Below are 21,668 nucleotides of genomic sequence, written 5' to 3'. Positions count from 1 at the left end.
GATTTCTCAAAATCACATAAAGTCATATTATAACATCGACTGAGATAAAGAATAAAATGAAATATTAAAATCACGATGTACCTCGCTGCATTGCGCGAGTACGCTTCTAGTTCTTTTATAATGTGAATATATTTTTTCAATTTTCAACGATCAAACTTGAAAGATCCCATATGGAAAACGAGAAAAAACAATACCTTATTCATGTTTTTGGACTTCTAATGTAAGTTTTAGGGGTGTTCAAAAAAACCGTTGAACCACTTAAACTGGTCGAACCAAGTCAAACCAACCCGTTTTTGGCGGTTTGATCTGATTTAGAAAATAGCAAAACCGGACGGTCCGGTACGATCTGCGGTCTGGAACTTTTTTTAGATGGTTTGGACCAAACCGACTACCAAATAGACACACACACACATACATATATATAATATAATATAGATGAGCGATCAAATGAAAACCGCTTCCATTTGTGTAAATTGTGTAAACCAATCTCACTCATCCATTTTCTTGATCAATGGTTAAGATTAATCAAGGTTATTTAAGGAAATTAAAAATAAAAAAAAATTGAAAATACATTTTATAATACCGATAAGGGCAAAAGGGTAAAATCAAATATTCATTTATTCAAGGAAACCATATCATGTATATCATATTATTAATGAAACTAATCTTTTTTTTGTAAAGTTAATTATTATTGTTACGTTAACATTTATTATTATAAATGAAACTAATTTATTTTTCATCTTGCAATTATTTTATGACAAATCGCCTACATTATGCATCCGTTTCATTTTTCATTTCATCTACTGAATGGATCACCTACACCATCACTGAAACGAGTTTCACCATGAAAGCAGTTCACCACTTATTGTTCAATTACGCCATGAACCAGTTTCACCTTCATGAAACCTGTTTCATGTAAATTAATTTTTTTATTTCATCATGATTTTATGCATTCTTTCATTTACTCCTTATAATCTTCAAGATTCTGGAGCAGATTACAATCTTCAAGATCATGAAGCAGATTCATCATGTACCCGTTTCATCATGCAATTATTTCATGACGAACTAACTAAATTATGCACCCGTTTCATGTTCTATTTTTCTACTAAACGGATCAACTACACCATCACTGAAACATGGTTCACCATGAAATGATTTCATACTACTCATGAATCAATTATAACATGACCCAGTTTCACCTTCATGAAACCTGTTTAATATAAATTAATTTTTTTATTTCATTCATGATTTGATGCATTCTTTCCTTTAGTCCTTACAATCTTCATTCTTCAATATTCTGGAGCAGATTACAATCTTCAAGATCCCGAAGCAGATTCATCATGTACCTGTTTCATCATGCAATTATTTCATGACGAACCAAATAAATTATGCATCTGTTTCATGTTCCATTTTTTCTACTAAATGGATCAACTACACCATCACTGAAACGTGGTTCACCATGAAACGATTTCATATTATTAATGAATCAATTACAACATGAACCAGTTTCATCTTCATGAAACCTATTTCATTAACATTATTTTTTTTAATTTGAACCATAATTTACGATTTCATTCCATAATGCAATTCAATCTTCAAGACCCGTTTACAGATTCAATCTCATAACAATATATCAAATTCAAATTTTTAATATTATAATATAATTAAATATTTAATATAATTAAATATTTAAATGTTACCATTTATATAATTAAATTTAATAACTTCCATATTTAATAGAAAATATTGTAAATGGCCGAAATACCCTTATTGATTAAATTTAATTAGAAAAAAATGGAATTTTTCTATTCGTCGAAATTGGTTTACACGGTTTCTTAGAAATACACGGTTTTTATTTGAACGTTCCCCATCTAATATATTTGTTTATTTATTTTAGTATTAGCAAGCCCAACTTTTTTAATTTATGGGCTATGACCCAAATATATCTCTAAGCCTAACATAAAATATAACATCTAACATAATCAAATCCAAATGAATTAGCGCCTAAAAATCCCTAAACCAGTAAACATATCGACACATTTGACATCGACGGTCTTCAAATTTTGAAATCTCTCAAGAACTCTATCAATCTATCGATTTTGTTAAGAACTCAAGACTCAAGAATTGAAGGTTGTGAAGCCGTGAATTTTGTTACTCAATACTCGCAATGGAGTTGTAACTTTATTAATTTGTTTGTTTTCTAATATATATCATATATTTATTTATTTGGACTTTGGATTGTTTGGATTTTGGACTCAAGAGCTACTTAAKTATTACATTTATTTGTTTGGATATTTTGTTTTGTTAAAATGGATATTTAATCTAAAATTGTAAATTATATATGTTTTTTTAAGTTTGATATTTTAAAGTTCATTAAAGGCCCAAACCGCCTTTTCGTGGTCTGTTTGACCGCTCTGGACACTTGATGTCAAACCGCTTGGTTTGAAATTTTTATAAATCGCCATTACGGTTTGGTTTGTGGTCTAAGGGGTTAAACCGTCCAAACCAGACCGCAAACACCCCTAATAAATCTACAGTTTTGTCGTTAGACCTACGCCTTTTTTGTAAGGGTTATTGATTGCGCCTCGTATTTATATTGGTTTTTCTTCTTATTAGTTCTTTTCGTTTCTTTTGGCGAAAGTGCACCACCTTAACGCAAGTCATTAGGTAGATTGAATTCCATTGAGACGTAACTCTATACTTTAAGTAGCTAAAACTACTAATAAATACCTAAACTACTTAAAAGACCCTAATTCTTGAAATGGTGAACGAGGGCATAATAAACCTACCCTCAGATTCGTCTTTTGGGTATGATCAAAATGTGGTAAAGCGATGAATTGTATCGATTTCTTTTAAATTTTCAATTGTTAATGAAACTATATCAGTAGCAAATTAATTAATTACAGATAAAATATCAAAGTACGTGAATGTGATACCATATCACTTTTCATTCTTGACTTATTTTCATGTTGATATGTGTTTACTTGCAATCATACCCAACCTCACACAAGAAAGTGTCATGTTTCGTTACTTAGAGTTGTGTTCACGTAAAACCAATATGTTTTCGTGAGATTCGTAAGACCATTTTTTTACACTTGAAACTTCACAACTAAACTTCACAGTAAAAACACTGTGAAGGTTACCTTCATAACGTTTTGCTGTGAAGTTTCAAGTGTAAAAAAATGGTCTCACGAAAACAGGCTGGTCTCACGTGATCTCAAGTCTTATTACTAATCTTCATTATAAAATTCACTCCCTATTTTAAATACCTCTTAGAATTCAAGTTGAGAACTTATTATTGCATATATACAACTTACTGAAGCTGTACATTGGAACTCCATGAAACTAACTTATAACCAACTGATAAACACATTTAAATACACAGGAAACGTTGCAACTTACTAATACAACATAATACTCCATATATTAATTTTTTTTTTTGAGAAATTGCATTAATTTTTCATTCTCGATATACAATAAAATTTTACATCTCATTATATTACACAAATACACAACTAATTGATCATATGAAAACATAACTTCATATCCAAATAATTTTTTTTGAGCTTTTCGAACTGATAAAAGTATAGGTATAATTTTGTGGCATTGCTACAAAATGACGGGGTAAAACATAAGAGCATCTTCAAGGGAATTCTTTAAAATTTCATTAAAATGGAGAATTAAAAAATTCAAATATTTAAAGAGAATTACAACGTTAATTATATTATTTAAATATCTTATACATCTAATAAAATATCATTTCTCTCTCCTAAATATTTAACATCGAGGTTTTTTATTGGTCGAATATACTAAAAACTTATTTATATCTCACACTAATCAATTTTTGGGAGTTCTCCAAATTTGGAGAATTTCATGTCTCTCGTTGGAGAAAGTTTTGGGAAATCTATTAAAACAAAATCTATAAACTTTTTTCTTTCTATTTCCCCCATTTTAGATAGAGAACCTGGTATGAACATCTTTACAAGAACTTCTTTTTTTTTTATTAACCTGGATATTCACCATGTTATGCGAGCTGATTAATCTCAGGGCGACCACCTGCTTTGCAGATAACCCGGAGTCACCGTATTTGAACCTCTTTGGCCATAAGAGGATTTTTATTCCTCTTTGAATTTGAATCTGGGACCTCCTGATACTTTTGATCTTTGGAGCCAAGCTCAAAAAAAAAAACTATTAAAATATCAAATTACACAAAATTCAAATTCAAATGAAGAACCACAATACTAAATGTACAAAATGGAGTTCTGTTATGAAAAGGAGGGAGACGATTTGAAACCTTGATGAAATAGAAGATTTGAGGAATGGCGTGATTCTAAAAAGACCCATCAAAACTTGCTCTTTTCCCTCACTCGTCACTGCCAATTCCCACCTTTTCTTGAACCAACACCAACACCAACACCAACACAAAGTGTAGAAAAGCATCCACAAATTGTGATTCAGCCTTTCATTCGTTGAATACCCCTTTCGACCATCTTCGATGCACATAACACCTTCCTTTCTATTCTCCTTTTTCATCATTCCAATAGCCCACGCCTTCATTCTTCCTTCTCTTTGTATCATAAAAGCCTCCCTTTTCTCTCTTTCTGTTTCTAGAACCAACCCCTTTAATGATAAACCCTAAACCCATCTCCTATTTTGATTGAATTCAAAAACCCATTTCAATTATGCAAAAGTTTTGAACACCCATCTCAGTTTTGGTGCTAACTTAAACTTATTGAAATCAGAGATGGTTGGGAGTGGTAAAGTGGAGATGATTACTAGCAAGGGTTGTTCGAAGGTGTTTTCAGATGTAACCTGTACATTGGGTACTAATTCTTTCAGAGATCTTCAACCTCCACGTCCTTCGATCGCTACTTCTGCCTCTCTTCTTCATTCGACATCGAATTCTCCATTTTCTGGTCTTGTTATTTGTGTTACTGGTTTATCCAAAGGTGATCATCACATCTTCCTTCAATCTGTCTATTGTTTTGGAAGCTTGATTTCCCTAATTTGATCTCTTTGATGTGTTATATCAATTTGTCTTTGTAATTGTATTGATCTTGGTCACCAGATCACTCATATCTTGGTGTTCTTGGCCATCTTGACTCATAGTCAAACAAAAAGTCAAATTTCAATTTCGCATTCACCATGACCCTGTTCTTGGTTTGAAATTTAAACGAAATGGGATATCAATAGGTTGATTTCGAAACGAAACCCGAAAGAAATCCCTCTAAATTTGCTTAATTTGGAATCGTGAAATTGGTCTGTGGGAGTTCAGAATTCAAGATGATGATGGTCTTTGGACTTGTTCTTGTTTTCTTATTCATTGATTCATATATGAATCAACCAACTCTTGTTGTTTGGATTCATCTACTTGTATCACATGTGAATTAGAAAAAATCTTGCTGGCCAAATCATTGACTTCTTCTTGATGTTAACTTACAGAAGCAAGAAAACAAGTGATGGATGCAACTGAGAGATTGGGTGGTCAATACAGTCCCCATTTGAACCCTCATTGTACACATTTGGTGCTTCAGATATCCTTTTCAATCTTCAGTTTGATGTTTGTCTTGTCATCTTCGGTCGATTTTGCGCATGCAGTCGTATTCGCTTCCATAAAAACAATACGTTTGTTCTAAGATTACTCGAATAATGATGCCAAATCTTGGCCGGCCGTTGGTCAAATATCTATCATTCAATAAAAACAAAACGAAAGAGCTGAATTGATACCGTCAATCTGCATTATTTTAAGCTCTTGTTGAATAACTTAACGCATATCTACAGCTCCTACGAACGTAAATCTTCGTATGCATTGAAGCACGAAGCCTGTCTCTTTATCGTTACACTTGGATGGTTTGTCGATAGTGTAAGAAGAAACGGTAAAATATTTCCATTTCTAATGCTTCTTTCGTTCCAATTTTAATCTGTGAGAATATGTGAAACCCCATTAGATTACCGATACCACCCCTCCCCTAAGATGGAGGCTAGAATTTGACTCTGATATCATGAAAGAATATGTGGAACCCCATTAGATTACTCTCCAAAAGAGCTCTTGAGGAGAGAAGAGAAGTTCCAACATATATTGAGAAAAAAGGGTCCAAGTCTAGCCGACATGGAACTCCAACATAATATTTTTTCTAACACAACCATTTATATTTCTCTACAAGTAAGCAAGCATAAGATTCAAAGCTTAACATGTCCCAAGCTCGGAACGGTTCATTTCTGGGGCAGCACGGGCTGCGTTCTGTTATTTGAATTAAAATCGATCGTTCTTTTTCTTGTGTTCAGTGAGATTAAACGAATCGCTATACGTTGTCAAGAGTTTCGGAGAAAACCATATGGCGAACAATGATCTAAACAGGATCAGTTTCGGGAATTCTTGTCGTCCCGTCGCTATGCTTGAAAATGCCAAACAATCCAACTTCATCCAAAGATCAAGATTACATTCATCAGAAGACCAAAAAAGAAGAGGTTTTAATTATTCGGGTCAAACTGTTTACATCGATCCCGACATTTCTGCTGAGCTGCAGAACAAGGTATCGTATACGATCTTATTCAGTTTGTGCATGATGTCATTGTTATAAGTACGTTGTAGAGCTTTTAGGTTATGTAACGGCTGCTCGATTGTGCATTTCGTTAGGTTGTCGAGGTTGCTCGTGAAGAAGGTGCTTTGCTAGCGAACCAGTGGTTGATCGGTCACAATGCAACTCATGTTGTGTGTGAAGGTTCTTCGGTTCGAAAATATCTTGGTCACTCCAATAATCTTGTTACAGTAAGTTTTACTGTATTTTTACCTATGATTGTTGTTGAAAATCTTATGACAGTTATTTATCATCGGTGTGTTTTTACTGATCGTAAATGATGTGCCTCAGCCCCTATGGGTTCTGAAGACCACAAAGGAGTTACGGTCACAGAGGCTCGTCCATTTGTCCGCTGACTTGGCACGCCATGTAGGAATGATGCTCGGGGGCGTCCCAGGTGGCATCGATCTAAAGGTATGTTCCAAGACCTTCATACAAGATCGAGTTCACTCCGTCGAGCAACACCGGCACTCGAAAGCGTAGTCTAGTACATGAAATTATGTAAATGACCCTATTTCAAGTTCTTAGTTGATGAATCTGAAATATTTTTCGCTCTTGACGTGTTGTAGGATGGCGAGAGGGTCGATGGTTGTCGAGATGAACCTGAATCGAGCCTCAAAGAGAAGCAAGCCATCGTGATCCTTGCAAAAAAAGGGGTCAGGAATCGTCGTGTGCAGGTAAAAGCCTCAACAGTATCTTAACTTTTCGCTTTGTGTTATCATCGCGAAACTTGAGTTCACATTGTGATTACAGGCGTATCAAACACCGACAAAACCATTGGCTCGAAACGTCCTTCTTGATTCGATCAATTGGAGTATGTCCGAGCCATCAACAACCGCATCTATCTGTATGGACTCATTCAGTTTCGATGATTCTAAGACGTCTGAATTTGTCAATGCAAATGAAAGTACAAAGGAACCCGAAGCTTGTTTCGTTAATTTCTTGCGCCCACTCTCCGAAAGGTCACTTCTAACAATCGTATCTTCTTTCACTTTGTGTCGACATGCGTAGGGGCGTTTCTGAGTCCAAGTTTACCCCAAGCCTACTCCGTTAGTCTAGCCTCGACTAGAGATGCACAAAAAAGCCCAAGCCCAAACTATACCAAAAGAGCCAGTAAGGCAAAGTATTTTTACAAGGCCCGGTTAAAGTCTAGCCCGAAAAAGGTCTAAAAAAGCGGCCTAAAAATCCATTTTCACATCCAAAGCCCAGACTTTTAATAGCCGGTTAAGAACGGGCTTGGAACACGGGACTTGTGCATGTGTAGTCTCAACTCGTCTTACCCGTGTCTTTGTTTCGTGTAGGGAAAAGAGTGAGCTAGTTTTCGGAAACCATTTCATTACGATACTATTTCCGGTGGACCGGTTTCTCGAGATGGGACCTTGTTCAAGGACGTTTTTCAACGATGCGGGGTTCACACGTTCACAGTTGTTAGATCACATCTACACATTTTATCAGGTAACCAAACAATCTCGATCATAGATCAATCATTTCACCAACACTCGAGACGCAAATAACATGCATCATTTGTTGTTTACGGTATTTTTAGGAGAACCTATCAATGTCTGAGATAGAATTAGCGATCCACACTGACTCAAGGCATGCTGACCGGCTAAGGTCATTGTACTCGAGCAGCGAAGCTGCAAAGTGCGGTTTTGTGGAACTCAAACGCATCGAACTCTTAGGGAGTCGCAAAAGCTTTGAAATGCTCAAGCGTGTACCTGGAGACAACAATAATAACGTGTACGAGTTGTTGACACGAGCATAATCAGCAAACCCGTTGACAAGGAGTCTAGACCACGGGCAACACAAATGTAGCTTGTACCAGCCTACCAGGCTTGTCAGATCCATCACATCCTTTCGTTCTTTTTCAAATCAGACAAAATGCATCAAAATATAAGGAATTTTTCCTCGATTCTTATTGCATTTTGATGCATTTTTCCTTTCCAATTTAACTCACATGTATAAACATTAAGAAATAAAGGTTCTATTCAGGTCCAAGTACATCCTGTCGTCCCCGACCCACCTTAAGGTGGGATATATCGGGATCCTGTGGTTTGGTTCTAGTTATGCATATTATATGACGAACAAAATGTACAAACGACGCTAAAAAACCAACCGCTTCAAATTTAGCAATCTTACGACCATAAACAAGGTAATTCCCACAAACTGAGAGCAAACATGCCAAACTGAAAACGAAACTTGCATAATGCTCGAGGTTGGAAATTTTACCTCCGAAAATAGGGCTAGCAATCAACAAAAGTCTCAAAGGTACGACCTCACATGGCCGAGATCTGTTCTACAGGTTTAGGCCTATATATTCTTCATTTTTAAGGGGAAAAAGGTCTCTTAGGTTCATCAAAATTGCAAGAACAGCTGCAGTTCTGTAATAAGCCATTGCCCATAATATTTGTAGACAAAATAATATAAGTTTCCCAATTTTAGATTTAGTTTGACTTACCATATGGAATCTGTTGACTTTCTAGCCGATCTTGAGCTTTTGGAGTCGCTGGAGCTCATAGAGCATGAGTAGAGCAGCCGAGTCGAATGAACTCTTCTTATCTGCTCGTGGATCTCCGGTGAGTTCAATAACTCCATAATCAGGAATCGTCAAGCTTATATGAGACTCAAAGCTATTAAACGCTGTTCTTTTCTCGACCCCTTCGCCAATTTCAATCAGAGATCTGCAAAAATCATGCTTCGTTTTTAAAGCCACAACTCGAATAAAACAATAAGAAAACTGGCTTCTGCAAATAATTTGAAGCAAATGTTTACTAACCTTGATTTCTGCTCTGAAGGCGTTAAAGTAGGGATCGGCCATTGCATTTTTTTGCACAGCTCATAAAGAGCGGTTCTTGGTCCTCCCTTGTTCATATTGATCGACTTTAGGACTGCCATTGAAATAAGGTTGTTCAAATAGTCACCAAATTGGTCATTTTATCATACTTTTGCAGAAATAAGGGGAATAAACAAAAAGAACGGCTCTATCGGGCCCCACCTAGACCCTACTTTCAAGTGGGTATACGGGTTAGTTTCGTTTGGTTTGGTTATGCGTGACTGTTTGTTGTTTTGTCCTAATAAATGAACAAACTTAAATGATGATTACCTGGGATTTCAACCTTAGAATTGGATTGTTCCTCCATTGCACATTCATTAGCAAGGGAGGCATCTACAGGTGGCGGAGGATCTAAGAGCATTATCTTCATATTCCTGACAAGATCCGGCTTCGACGGGGTCGTGTCACCTTTTTCATTGTTTTTATCATCTACTTCCCCATCTCTATTTTCTTGACCTTGGTTCTTCCTCGAAATTCCTCTTTTCTATTGAACAAAAAGACATTAACATGTCAAAGACAACATTAATCATATAATTAATGAGCAATGCCAAGTAAGTAATAGAAAGGAATTTGAACCTCGAGCTCTTTTAACAACTGAAGAGCGGCTTGACCCCTTGCAATTTTCCTGGTTGCACCGCTGCCCTCACCAGTCAATAAGGCATCTTTGAGTTGCAATCGTAGCTCAGCTATTACAGTATCACCGTTGATTCTACATGTGTCTTTGGTGAAATAACCCATCGAGTCGCATAATTCCATCAATTCACGTAAAGGAGGAAGCTCAAGTTTATCGGGTGTTACTATTGGAGATAGTAATGGCTCAAAGATTCTCCAAACTTCATCAAGATTGAGTTTAGTATCAAGCAATATGGCACCTGCGATACTCTCAACTAGGTCGCCCAGTGCCTATATATGCGTCAATGAAATAGACAAATCAAAAATGCGTTAAAAAAACATAATATAATTCTTGAATTCATCTGTGCGTGTTTATGTAAGAAATACATGATAAAAGCATCATGCACCTTCGGGCTTTTCTTGGTTTGGAGGGAGTTCGTATCGGTGGAAGAGGTAGCTACAAACTTCTCATACTCAGCAATCTGACTTTGGAGATAACCAGAGCGATACTGGAGGTGGGGATGAAGATTCCGTCTCACAGCAGCATAAGCAAAATTTTCGTTATTAACAGAGGCTGACCGTAAGTCCGTCAATTCTCCAGGATCAATATCCTTGTGCTTCTCGTAAAGATACCAAGTAATAAGTAGGTCCAATACCGAGTCACCAAGAAACTCTAACCTCTATAAAAAAGCATGTACAAAAATAGGAAAAATAAAGTCAATATAACCATGGAATACATTTATTCCCTTCGTACGCAAGCAAAAAAATCTAAATTTTATCGAGTGAGCAATTACCTGATAACAGTATCCAACTCCTTGCTCTTGATCAGATGCATGTGTGATAGCTTCCAACAACAAACCCTTAACCCGAAATTCATACCCAAGCTTCGACTCTAAATTCTTGATGACGTTCAGTTTTGGAGCGAACTTGTGGAGTGAAGCAATTCGAACGGCTTCATCGATGCGTGATTCATCAAGCTCGCAACTTACACTGAGCCATTTCATACAGCAAATAGCACCGGTCAACCCACCGGCAACATAATAAGCTCCAATTAGAGCCTCAACACAGTCGGAGATCGTCTTTGAGCCCATCCATCGGTGGCCCATATCACAACACTTCCCGATCAAATTTTGTGCATCTTTGGAATGGTATTTGCTGTGGATAGGCACTTCTATCGTATCAACACCATGTTTACAAGATTGAAGCCGTAATGGAAGCTGGCCTGGCGCAGTCCACCTAGTAGGATCAAATGCACTATCTCTTATGTAACCCTGTAACATTCCACAAAATTCTTTCAGATATTCGTCTAGGGTCAAAGATTTAAAAATAAAGCAATTCAGCTATATGGGTCGTATTAAAGTGATACATGTGTACCAAATCTATGAAATATACAGTCATAATGCATATAAGACAACCTTTACAGCATACCTGTAATTGACGGTTGATTCCCAACTCGTACAAGGTCGAGTTACAAACTTGCCATGACCGCTGAGAAGAAAGCTGCCCTTCATGTTTTGTCGAGTGTTTAAGATAGAGATCACAGCTCACTGCATATTTTAGCACTGAATCACCGAGCAACTCCAATCGTTCCATAGAGAAACTCTCGTTGCATCTGAGAGTGGTGATGGCTTCCAAAATCTAAATGAAACAAGAATCACAATATTAATGGGATGGCAACGGTCCCCAGAAAATCAGGACTGCTGATGTTAGTTAACCCACTCAAAGAACATTAATAAAACTAAAGCACTGACCAATGAGCTTGAGATGCGAAAGTCAGTAGAATGGCCAGTAACCTCTTTACGAAGCTGGCTAGCCAACATTAATGACTCGAGTCGGTGCATTAATGATGGCAGCAAATAGAACGATTTCACAACATCCAGCCTTGCATTGACGACGACTAGAAGTTCTGGTGGTATACGGACATGATTTCTCAGCCTGTCAGTATTCACCTTACAGCTCTCGGCCCGTATTTTCTTTCCATGTAAAATGCCTTCAAGATCAAGAAAAAAACCGTCAGTCAAGAGAATTATAATTTGTTATAACCAAAAACATCATAAGCTTCAACGAACCTTCACCATTGAAGTCCACAAGAAGATTATGTGCCCTATGGCTTTGTTTTAGCAGCAACAATCGTTGTTTTGGGTAGGCTAGAACAATTCCATATTTCTTCTCGTAATAGTTGCTGAACGATGAAAATCTTGGAGGATTCGAGCCAGTATCTCCATCAAAAGGACTTTCAGCAGTTGCATCTTGAAGAAGCTCAAGAACAGAATAGATCTTCCCAGAGTGAATGGCCAAAACTACGACATTTTTGACCTCATCTTTATGAATAGATTCGTTTGCGAAGTGAACCATATCGATGCTATCAAAATCGGTCATAACTGAATCTATGTTCTCTAGTGTTGTAATTCCGCCATCACGGGACTGCTGCTTGGCCCTGAACTGGGAATTTGTCTTCACAAAGTCAACCACAGATGCACAAGAGTCAACCTCCTTCCAATTGATCGTCAAGGGTTCTAACAACTCCAGAGGCAAGAGCAAGTAAATGTATGATGGGTTCCAGAGTGTTTGGTCAGTTTGAAGCAAGAATTCTCTTGCCAATCCTGATTGTTTTGTGCCGATATACAATTTCCCAAATATCCCATTGAAGAATAACGCTTGGAAGCACTTTGCTTTTGCTACCTAACAAAAGAAACCAAAAAAGATGGCATGAAAAGTAAGAAAAGATAAGAGGTCAATAGTTACATAAACAAATTTGTTAACAACTGGAGCAACATAGACACAAATACACGCGATATGGGATTGGTGCGGGGCAATTTGGCCTTTTCTTCACAAACTAAAAGTTAAGATAAAAAATCTAGAGTAAGGGCCTGCTTGTTAGCAGCTTAATGAGCTTAATGGGACTCGCAGCTTATTCGTTTGGTAGTGGCTTAATGATATAAAAAATGGCTTATTTAGTAAGCTTATAGGGGGGAGCTTTATGCAGAAAGCCAAGTTTTTCCAAACCTGCCTCTTGCAACTAAAAAAACACGCTTCTTTCATCTATGAAAAAACCTCTCAAACAAAAACCTTCCTAATCTATATGGACAAATTAATCCACACAGACAACTTTATACATACCGGGCTTGATGAACAACCAACCAAACAGCCCTTAAAACTTACATCTTATGCCTAAAAAAAAGGAAGCAAGGCAATGTAGCGAATTTTTCCTTGGAGTTTTTACACCAATATGGGCTGCAGTAAGTAGAAGCAAAAAACACAATAAGACTTGAACTAATGTTTTTTTTCGGTTCATATTTCATTCATGAATTATGAGATAATCTTGTTCTTCTGTCAGTTTTCAGAATTAGATATACATACATACATACATATGAAGAGACATGCACACAGGCTCGTATATACAATCTTTTAGAATTGCTGGATCCTAAAATCCACATATCTTCACATTTTGGGATCCACAATCCCATTAAAAGGAATCGTCATTTCTTCCCTGCCATGATAACAACAACAATCTCTCCTATTAGTGATTTCCCATATTAATGATAACCTAATTAAACCTATAATAACCGCTATAAAAGTAGCTTATGATCCACCATACATATACTTGTCTTTAATTTGAATTCTTGGAAAGCTACTAAAGATATTATTTCTGATACAGTTACTCCTTTAAGAGTGATGACATTTAGGAATAAATTTAGCAGCCGACCAACTTTACTAATTATCTTTGATTGTATAACATTACAATTAGAGCAAATTGTAAATTTCGTCTATAGTCTATTCCTTTATCTGCAGGCATAGCCACTTCTTTGTTTTGCATTGGTATCCACAATAGACAATTTTTAATGATTTAGTCCCTGAAATTATACAACATCAGTTGTTTGCTGTTAAGTCTCGTCTTGTGCATAAAATGTGCAATTTTTTAAGGCTTTATTTTATCAGATTAATGTTTTATTTTGGGTGAGAGATTGAAAAATTGGTAAAAGAAGACAAAAATATCCTTTTTATACCACATGAGATGCACATGTGACTAATATTAACGATTCAGGGACCAAATCGCTAGAAAAACGATTTTTGAACTGTCAACGCAAAGAAAAAGTAAATACAGTAGACCTGCAGAGAGCAGACTAAGGAATAGTCCACAAACGAAAATTGTAATTTACTCCTACAATTATTATGGGATGAAAGTAGTAACAATTTGAAGTTAGTGTTAAACACAAGATACTGCACAAAGATTTACTAAAACCTGTTCTGCATCGAGATGCAATTCCACAGATGAAGAAACCTTGCATTTTACAGACTTCGAGACCAAGTACAACTCCATCTCGATATTTCCCACATCATCATCGAGCTTCGATCCGGTCAAAAGAACGAAACTTGAATACTTCACATTGACAATGCTACATGTGAAACTGATTTTATAAGCATAAAAATCAGCACTGTCATCGTGTTTGTCGCCCCAAGTACCCGACAAAGCACGAATGGGGGTGGTCCCATGTAACTCCTTCCTCTTTGTAGTCCCTATGATAACAAAACAACATCAAAGAGTTTCATGGAGAAAAAAAGCTTCCTATTTCATTTATAAATCAAACTACATGAGCCCAGTATATCCCACTCAGGGGGGGGGGGGGGGGGGGGGGGGGGGGGATGTACGCAAACCTAGCCCTAAAGAGTAGAGTGGTCGTTTCCATGCGACTCCCAGATAGTGAAAAGTGTGTGAAAGGGAGAAAAACAAATATGCTAAAAATTGAAAAGCCAGATAATAGTAAACAATAGCAATAAACCTAGAAAGAGAGATAAACTAGATATGCGTAAGCAACGACAGTATAATTTCTATTTCAGTCGTATGATGTTCTATATCTGCTTGGATTACCTGCACCAGAAGATGGTTCTTTCATACTTTTAGTAGATTTGTTCGCTGAAGGATCTTCATTGTGAAGGACTAGATGGTCGGTGAGCGCTCCCATTTGGTGCAACCTTTTGCAGGCCTCCAAGCAAACAAGCTGTTTTGAAAGATTTGAAGTCTTACACAGAGGACCAGTTATTGTTTGCAAAGCAGCGTTCGGCGGTAAAGTCAGGTTGCACTGGTGTGAACCTTCCACCAGTAAGAATTGGAATTTTGGTTTCGGAGCGTAGTACCTATGGAGCAAATAAGATATTTTAGAATTTGAAAAGCAAAGTGCGAAATATCTAAGGACAAAGGTAATACCCCCTGCGTCCCAAAAATAAATGTCCGCTTTAAGAAAAAGGCACACAGTTTTGGAAATTTGTAAATATTACACTTTTTAATTAACAAAATGCCAATTTTACCCATAATAATAGAGGGAGTAATAAATTTCCCCATCTCATAATTAAGGGTAGAATTTAAATGTGGCATTTACTTTTGGGACAAACTTAAATAGAAAAAGAATCATACTTGTCGCCTGGGAGTTTTGCACAATATCGATGAATGAGACTGACACTAGAATTGGCCGTGACAGAAGCTCCCGTTGCCTCGACACTGTACGTTTCCATTTCTTTGAAGTTATAAGGTTTTACGGTGCATGTGTTAGGGTCTCGCGTTTTAGCACTGTCCATCATGGAATACTCACTCCGAATGATGTCACAAACATGTTCTCTTTGCTTTGCATTTCCCCTGTTGGATACATCTTATAAGTATATAAAAGAACTTACTTGTCGATAACAGTTTCCTATGTTCAAGGTTTGTTTATGAGAAGAATGCATTTGATTACCTCTCGAGCATTAGGATGAACTGGGAGCCACTTTGACGAGCCCGTCCTCGTGATTGGACATTGCTACGAACCGTTTTAGGGATATCGAAACGGATCACTGTTGAACAATTCGGCACATGAATCCCCTCCTCAACAACATCCGTAGCAAATAGTAGATTCACCTAATAGAGAATCACATTCATTTACTCTTGATCACTTGAGACTCGAAGAGAAGGGAAAAAGAACAAAGGAAGTTTATGACCACATTCAAAAATGACATCAAGAGGGATGCACATGTAAAGATGTATCCAGCTTAAAGCATGACACCTATTCACTTTTATGATTTTGCCATGCTCTTGGATGTGCCCATGTGACTTGTGAGTCTATAATATATATATATATATATGCATATATATATATATATATGCATATATATATATATATATATATATATATATGCATATATGCACATTGGTTATTAAATAAGCCTCCAAGATAGAAGCTCCTTGTAGGGCCATCCTCAGACCCTAACACACCAAACCAAACAAGTTATATATATCCCACCCACTAAAGGGATGCAACACCAGGACTTCACGGGGGTTAACCAATCTAGTACCACTCTCGCTCAAACACGCTTAACAACGGAGTTTTGATGAGATCTGGTGCGTTGGTGCTGGACTATGGACCATTACATGTGTATGGAAAATTCTCTTCCACAAGCATATTCATCATGAGAGATGTCTCAACATGTGAGGTTTCAAATATGTAAAGACATATACAAACATTTGTATATACACCCAACTGGTCCCTCCCCTCCCTCAACCGAGAAACAACATGGAACAAAATGTAATGCAACATTCTGACTATTAAGGTCGAACAGAAGACTTAAATATTGATGTATTGCCATCAAGGACTTGGATTTCAAACAAAATCTGATTAATGCATCAAAAATTAAAGCAACACTGGATAGAATTGAATTGGGATTTCAAACAGGATAAATATACCTTCCCAGACCGAAAAGATTCAAGAGTCTCTTTTTGCAGTTTTGCTGACATTGCATCGACCGAAGTTTTACTACCAGTCAAATATGAAACTTCCAAATGAGACAAGTCTCCAACTCTCTTCACAATTATGTCAATAACTTTAGCTGTTATAATTCTCTCTACAAAAATGAGGCACAATACTTTTGTAGCTTCCCTGAAAGTGGAAACACTAGAATAGTTGTTAGAAGCGTTAAATCTCAATTTTCAACTTATCAAAAGAAGTATGTATGTTCCCCTTCCATCCCAAGTTAAATGAGCGTTCACCCAGATCCAAAAGTTGATAAATCCTTCAGGCTTTGGACCCTTTAATTACTCATTATGATCCTTTTAATCGAAGTTCACATGATAGACTGAATTTTCTTTCTGTACATCTATATATCCAACATTATTGTTTCCACTTATCAAGATAACTTATAAATAGTTGTAATAAACTACGATATCGTGGTTATAACATAGTTATATCACACATTATTGGATGATAAATAAGTTTACATTTTAATAAAATAAACTCGATTTTAGAAGAATGATAGATAAAAAATAAAATACCATATTTTCCAAGAATATCAACTAACAGAAAGAATATTTTGTTTTTGATGTATAAAAATCAGTGTATCATTCACTAAAAGTTATACCCAAACAACACACAAATGCATGATTAGTTACTATGTTTCCCAAATCCCAACAGTTACCCATTTGAGATTATGTTTGTAAATATTGTGCTCACAAGGTAGACTTCACTTTACACCACAAAATGTCAATTTAGCCATAATGTGAGCCATGATTTTCATCAATGTGTATGAATTTAACCAAGGGAAATTTTGTATTACAGAATAGAAACACGATAATCATTTACACAACCCATAATAAATTTAAATTTGTTTCAAATAAACCCAAGAAATGAAAATGTTTACCCAATTTGACCCTTCGTGAAGAATTTAGACAAAAATTAACCCCTCTAGTTACTAGTATAATTACACGTAATATATTTGTATGTTTGATGAATGAGGAAATATATGTTACCCAAATGACCGGAAAAGTTGAAAGAGTTGATATAGCTTCGGTGAGATATGGCCAGCTGTTACCATATTTTCATAATCACATCCAGCATCTAAAATATTTTCATGGCCTGAGAAAATAACACGAAATTTAAATTAAAATAACTCAGAAACTACTCATTCCACAAATTCACAATACTATTTACTATGAAGGATGCTAGTTAATGAATAAACAAACACAAAAAGGAAAAAGATTATAAAATAAATAGAAGGTACCAGATAACATACCATTTGGCAAAGATTTCCCAATAATAGATAATGCTTCCTCTAGAAAAGAAAAACACTTTGATTGGCTTTGCTGAAAGGAATAATGTTCTTTAACGGCTTTTGGGGCTTTCGCTATACAAATTTTAACAGCCTAGAAAACAATAAATCATATCTGATATAAGAAAACCAACTCAAGCCCAAAGAAATGCATATACAAATGCTATTGGTTCCTAGAATTTACTCTTTAAATTGCATTAAAACATACCTCATAAGCACACAAAAGGCCCAGTTCATCAATGCAATAAATAATCTTAGCGTGATCATTAGATAACCTCTTTCGCAGAAGCTCATGCTTTTCGTCGGTATCTTTGCAACTACTTTGCAGTGACACTTGCATCTTCATCAGTTGTGCTTCAAACTGTGGGAAAAGACACAGAAAAAGATGATTTGATTCTCAGGGCTCATTTTGTTTATTGTAAAAGAATGTTGGGATTTTTTAAATATTCACCTTCAATCTTGAGAATTCCAGTTCGGCTTTTAGTTCTGAATGGGAAACCTTGAATGGCTGGTAGAAACAATAGATATGCGAGGCAGATGGGATGGCATTCTCCAGCTCTGTCCTGTTTCGTAACGTGTAAACCTTGCAAAATTCACAACAGAACTTTACTCAACATCGTTACCATTAATTTCACATTCCAAATTAACTTTCAATAATAAAGGGTTAAATTGTAAAATGACATGTTACTACCAGAGAATCCAAGACACTTTCAAGCGCTGTTATCTGTGATTCACAGTCTTTGGCCGAAGAGACACCTAATGCAGAAATCATATTACAAAGATGCAGAGTTATATGTTCATTTGCATAACCTTTGGAAAATGTGAGCAAAATTATAAGACAAAAAGATTTAAAGAATAATACTTGAAGAAACTCCAACCTCCCAACCCCTCCCCCTCCACCGTTGTCTAACCATGATACGATTTTCAAGAATTTGACCGTTTTACCATCTGAAAGATCTTGTGATTCTTTAAGGGATTTCGGGCCCATTTGTCATTTTTTCTAATTTCTGGCTTCTTGCTCATGCTTTGCCTTTTATTTGGCTCTTTCAACTGTCATTACATTAAGGTTGAGGTCTATAACTTATCATGTCTGTCTGATGCATTTTTGGGTACCAAATTGGAATTAGAAATGTATTAGGTCATCTCACGAACATAACTTTCTTAAAAAGGAGCTAGTCATAAAAACAAGATCTACCACCCATCTGTGGCCTGCCATTCACGTTCTCAGCCTGCATCGTTAAATATAATCCGTGTATTTCAAATCATATTGAGCAACGCAGAGTGAGCATGCAAATGTTGAGCCAATCATGGAAGACAAAGCCTGCTTAAATTATGCCTACCTTGTTAAAAAAGTGCAAAGCCATTTACAACCCGCGAGGTGACAAAATAGCATGCTTAATCTTCGTTGTTGTAATCAACTTTCAAAGTCTTCTAATCGAAAAGCATAAAAAACTAAAAAAAACCCAAACCTTTTTTAGTAACTGGGGATGCAGTCATGCCAAAAACCTTTGGCTTGTTCATGGATTTGAGGTAAAATTCCTTCACAAAAAAAGTTAATACCTCAGCAACATATTTTTTCATCACAATCACATATATGCAACACAGTGATAGCAATAGATGATTACCTTCATTATGCTTACATAAGGATGATTACCACTAGCACGATGACACTCGTCAATTATCAATAAACATATCATTTCAAAATTAACAAATGCATTCCTCAAGGCATCCAACAAGATTTGAGGTGTCATAACCATTACCTGGGTAAGAAATGAAATGGGAAAACGATAAGAACATGCCACTCTTACAATTTTGTAATAAAAATGAAAGCAAACAACAGGAGCTTCTAATCTTTCATAAAAATTAGCTTTGAGAGTGAAAAAATTTAGAAACGAACTCACATGACTCTTGTTTGTCTCGTGTTCCCACACGGCAGCATCCCATTCATCAACCTTCTTTCCATCAAGATTTTCACCAGATCCCACTTTAGACCCGTGGTAAAAGTCAACCATGAGATCAGTGTTTTCCCTGAGAACCTGACATTGCTGCAACAAAAAATGATAAAACTTAGGGGGCATTTGGTTCGCAGAATGATTTCTGAAGTAATAGAATTTGTCAAAGGATTGGAATCTGGAAGGAATTGGAATGGAATGTTATCAGGTTTGACCAAGTGTTTGGTTGGCAGGAAATGGAATGTAGTCTATCAAATGAATTGGAATCTGTCCGTTTGGTTTACAAGGAATTGGAATGGAATAATGGAAATTGACAAAAATGCCCTTTCTTTGATATTTTTTTTTATTTTTCAAGTATAAACAATGATAAAGTTTACATTTAATCTGAAAAAGAGTATATCTAAATTACCATTGTTTCCATTAATTTGTTTTTAACTTAGGTATTTAAATTATAATGAAAAAAATTAAAAATTATTTGACCAGTTTTTTTCCTTCTTCTTCCCCATCTTAACCCTTTTTGTGAGTCCATTTTTAAGGAGAACAGATGAAGATGGAAAAACAAAAGAAAGTGAAAGGAGCATCTCAACAACATATAACTGAGAAAGGGTAAAACATAAAGAATACACCCATGAGATTTCAAGTTTTGCTTCTTAAGGAGAAACAAGACATAATAATCAAGGGAAGGAATCAAACACTTCCTATGTTCAATACAAGAGAGACATTTTGACCAAGGGGTCAAACCTGATGATATCAAAATTGTTTAGGATATCATACCATCAATATGTTTTATGATGATGATGCTATTTATAAACTTATTGAAGTTTTCTCCACAACTCAAAAGGATCCACAACAAAAGTTGAAGAGTCAGAAGATTAGTTCAAAGTACCCAATACATATAAATAACAATGAACAGATTGGTGATCCAATCACAGTATACCTGTTCGACAAGATTTCGAGTTGGGGCCAAGAAAATCACCAATTTCTTTTCAGATGGTTGTTTTCTAAGAGAATGTACAACTTCTTTGATGATCATGACGGCTATCATTGTTTTTCCGGCTCCGGTGTCAAGATGTGCTATGGTATTTCGCTGCATAGCCACCTTAAACACATCCAACTGATACCTAAATTCAACATTAACAAAAACAATATCAATGAAAAATACAAATTTAACCAACGACAAACATTGAAATAAGAAACCCAATTTAAATTTCAAAAGAAACTTACTCTCTGGGAGTCAAGTTAGGTTGGGGAATGATCGTGGCTTCCGAACTTGGTCAAATAAAGCAACATTAATCAGAACATAGTTTCAAATGTTACTAACATTTCTCAATATAAGTTTTAAGAAAATTGAAACACTTACTGTCTGGATTCTTGGCTATTAGAAGAATCATTCATCATCGTTTCAAACCTTCTTTTCAACGGGTTTGTTGGGTTCGATGAAGTTTCCGAGGACTGCATGTTTCCGATGAACTGAGAAACAACCCAGAACGCCTTTCGTTGTCGAAGAAGACACAAGTTATCTGTCTGTCGAAGAATTCGATAAGAAAGTAGAACTTCTATGGCAATTCGTCAATCGCTAGAAACACAAAAAGGGTTTTCAACGTCCTTCTTCACAAAAATTGC

General features: G+C 36.1%; 2 protein-coding genes across 7 annotated transcripts; one reads left to right on the top strand and one right to left on the bottom strand.

The window, feature by feature from the left end:
• Nucleotides 1-6,335: 6,335 nt before the first annotated feature.
• LOC112505859 lies at nucleotides 6,336-8,615 on the top strand. Its single transcript, XM_025109905.1, has 7 exons — nucleotides 6,336-6,533; nucleotides 6,638-6,769; nucleotides 6,870-6,992; nucleotides 7,148-7,255; nucleotides 7,332-7,540; nucleotides 7,880-8,033; nucleotides 8,125-8,615. The coding sequence occupies exons 1-7, from the start codon at nucleotides 6,336-6,338 to the stop codon at nucleotides 8,341-8,343; spliced, it is 1,143 nt and encodes a 380-aa protein (XP_024965673.1). The 3' UTR covers nucleotides 8,344-8,615.
• On the bottom strand, nucleotides 8,225-21,668 carry LOC112506877 (endoribonuclease Dicer homolog 3a). Of its 6 annotated transcripts, none has more exons than XM_025111186.1 (26): nucleotides 21,406-21,668; nucleotides 21,270-21,314; nucleotides 20,983-21,166; nucleotides 19,995-20,138; nucleotides 19,719-19,853; nucleotides 19,563-19,632; nucleotides 18,785-18,849; nucleotides 18,545-18,676; nucleotides 18,302-18,454; nucleotides 18,058-18,187; nucleotides 17,795-17,900; nucleotides 16,736-16,943; nucleotides 15,753-15,913; nucleotides 15,437-15,655; nucleotides 14,894-15,159; nucleotides 14,267-14,541; nucleotides 12,093-12,705; nucleotides 11,775-12,013; nucleotides 11,452-11,661; nucleotides 10,818-11,294; nucleotides 10,431-10,703; nucleotides 9,988-10,314; nucleotides 9,682-9,895; nucleotides 9,355-9,466; nucleotides 9,037-9,259; nucleotides 8,225-8,296 (listed from the first exon to the last, which is right to left on the bottom strand). In XM_025111186.1, the coding sequence occupies exons 1-25, from the start codon at nucleotides 21,501-21,503 to the stop codon at nucleotides 9,058-9,060; spliced, it is 5,058 nt and encodes a 1,685-aa protein (XP_024966954.1). In that variant the 5' UTR covers nucleotides 21,504-21,668; the 3' UTR covers nucleotides 8,225-8,296; nucleotides 9,037-9,057. The 6 variants fall into 6 exon arrangements, with proteins under 6 accessions (XP_024966954.1, XP_024966953.1, XP_024966952.1 ...); XM_025111185.1 differs by lacking the exon at nucleotides 8,225-8,296 and adding an exon at nucleotides 8,689-8,959; XM_025111184.1 differs by lacking the exon at nucleotides 8,225-8,296 and having other exon boundaries at nucleotides 8,689-9,259.

Source organism: Cynara cardunculus, assembly GCF_001531365.2.
Source record: "Cynara cardunculus var. scolymus isolate 2C chromosome LG 2, CcrdV1, whole genome shotgun sequence".
NCBI lineage: Eukaryota > Viridiplantae > Streptophyta > Magnoliopsida > Asterales > Asteraceae > Cynara > Cynara cardunculus.
Note: the sequence above shows the minus strand (reverse complement) of the source record. Positions and strands in the feature narration are given on the sequence as shown.

Coding starts and splice junctions, on each gene's coding strand:
- LOC112505859 (XM_025109905.1), top strand. CDS start 6,336: ATGGCGAACAATGATCTAAACAGGATCAGTTTCGGGAATTCTTGTCGT. Junction 6,993..7,147: donor CAGGTGGCATCGATCTAAAG/GTATGTTCCAAG, acceptor GACGTGTTGTAG/GATGGCGAGAGGGTCGATGG. Junction 7,541..7,879: donor TTGCGCCCACTCTCCGAAAG/GTCACTTCTAAC, acceptor TGTTTCGTGTAG/GGAAAAGAGTGAGCTAGTTT.
- LOC112506877 (XM_025111186.1), bottom strand. CDS start 21,503: ATGCAGTCCTCGGAAACTTCATCGAACCCAACAAACCCGTTGAAAAGA. Junction 20,139..20,982: donor CTCGAAATCTTGTCGAACAG/GTATACTGTGAT, acceptor TTTTTGTTGCAG/CAATGTCAGGTTCTCAGGGA. Junction 15,656..15,752: donor TTCATCCTAATGCTCGAGAG/GTAATCAAATGC, acceptor TGTATCCAACAG/GGGAAATGCAAAGCAAAGAG.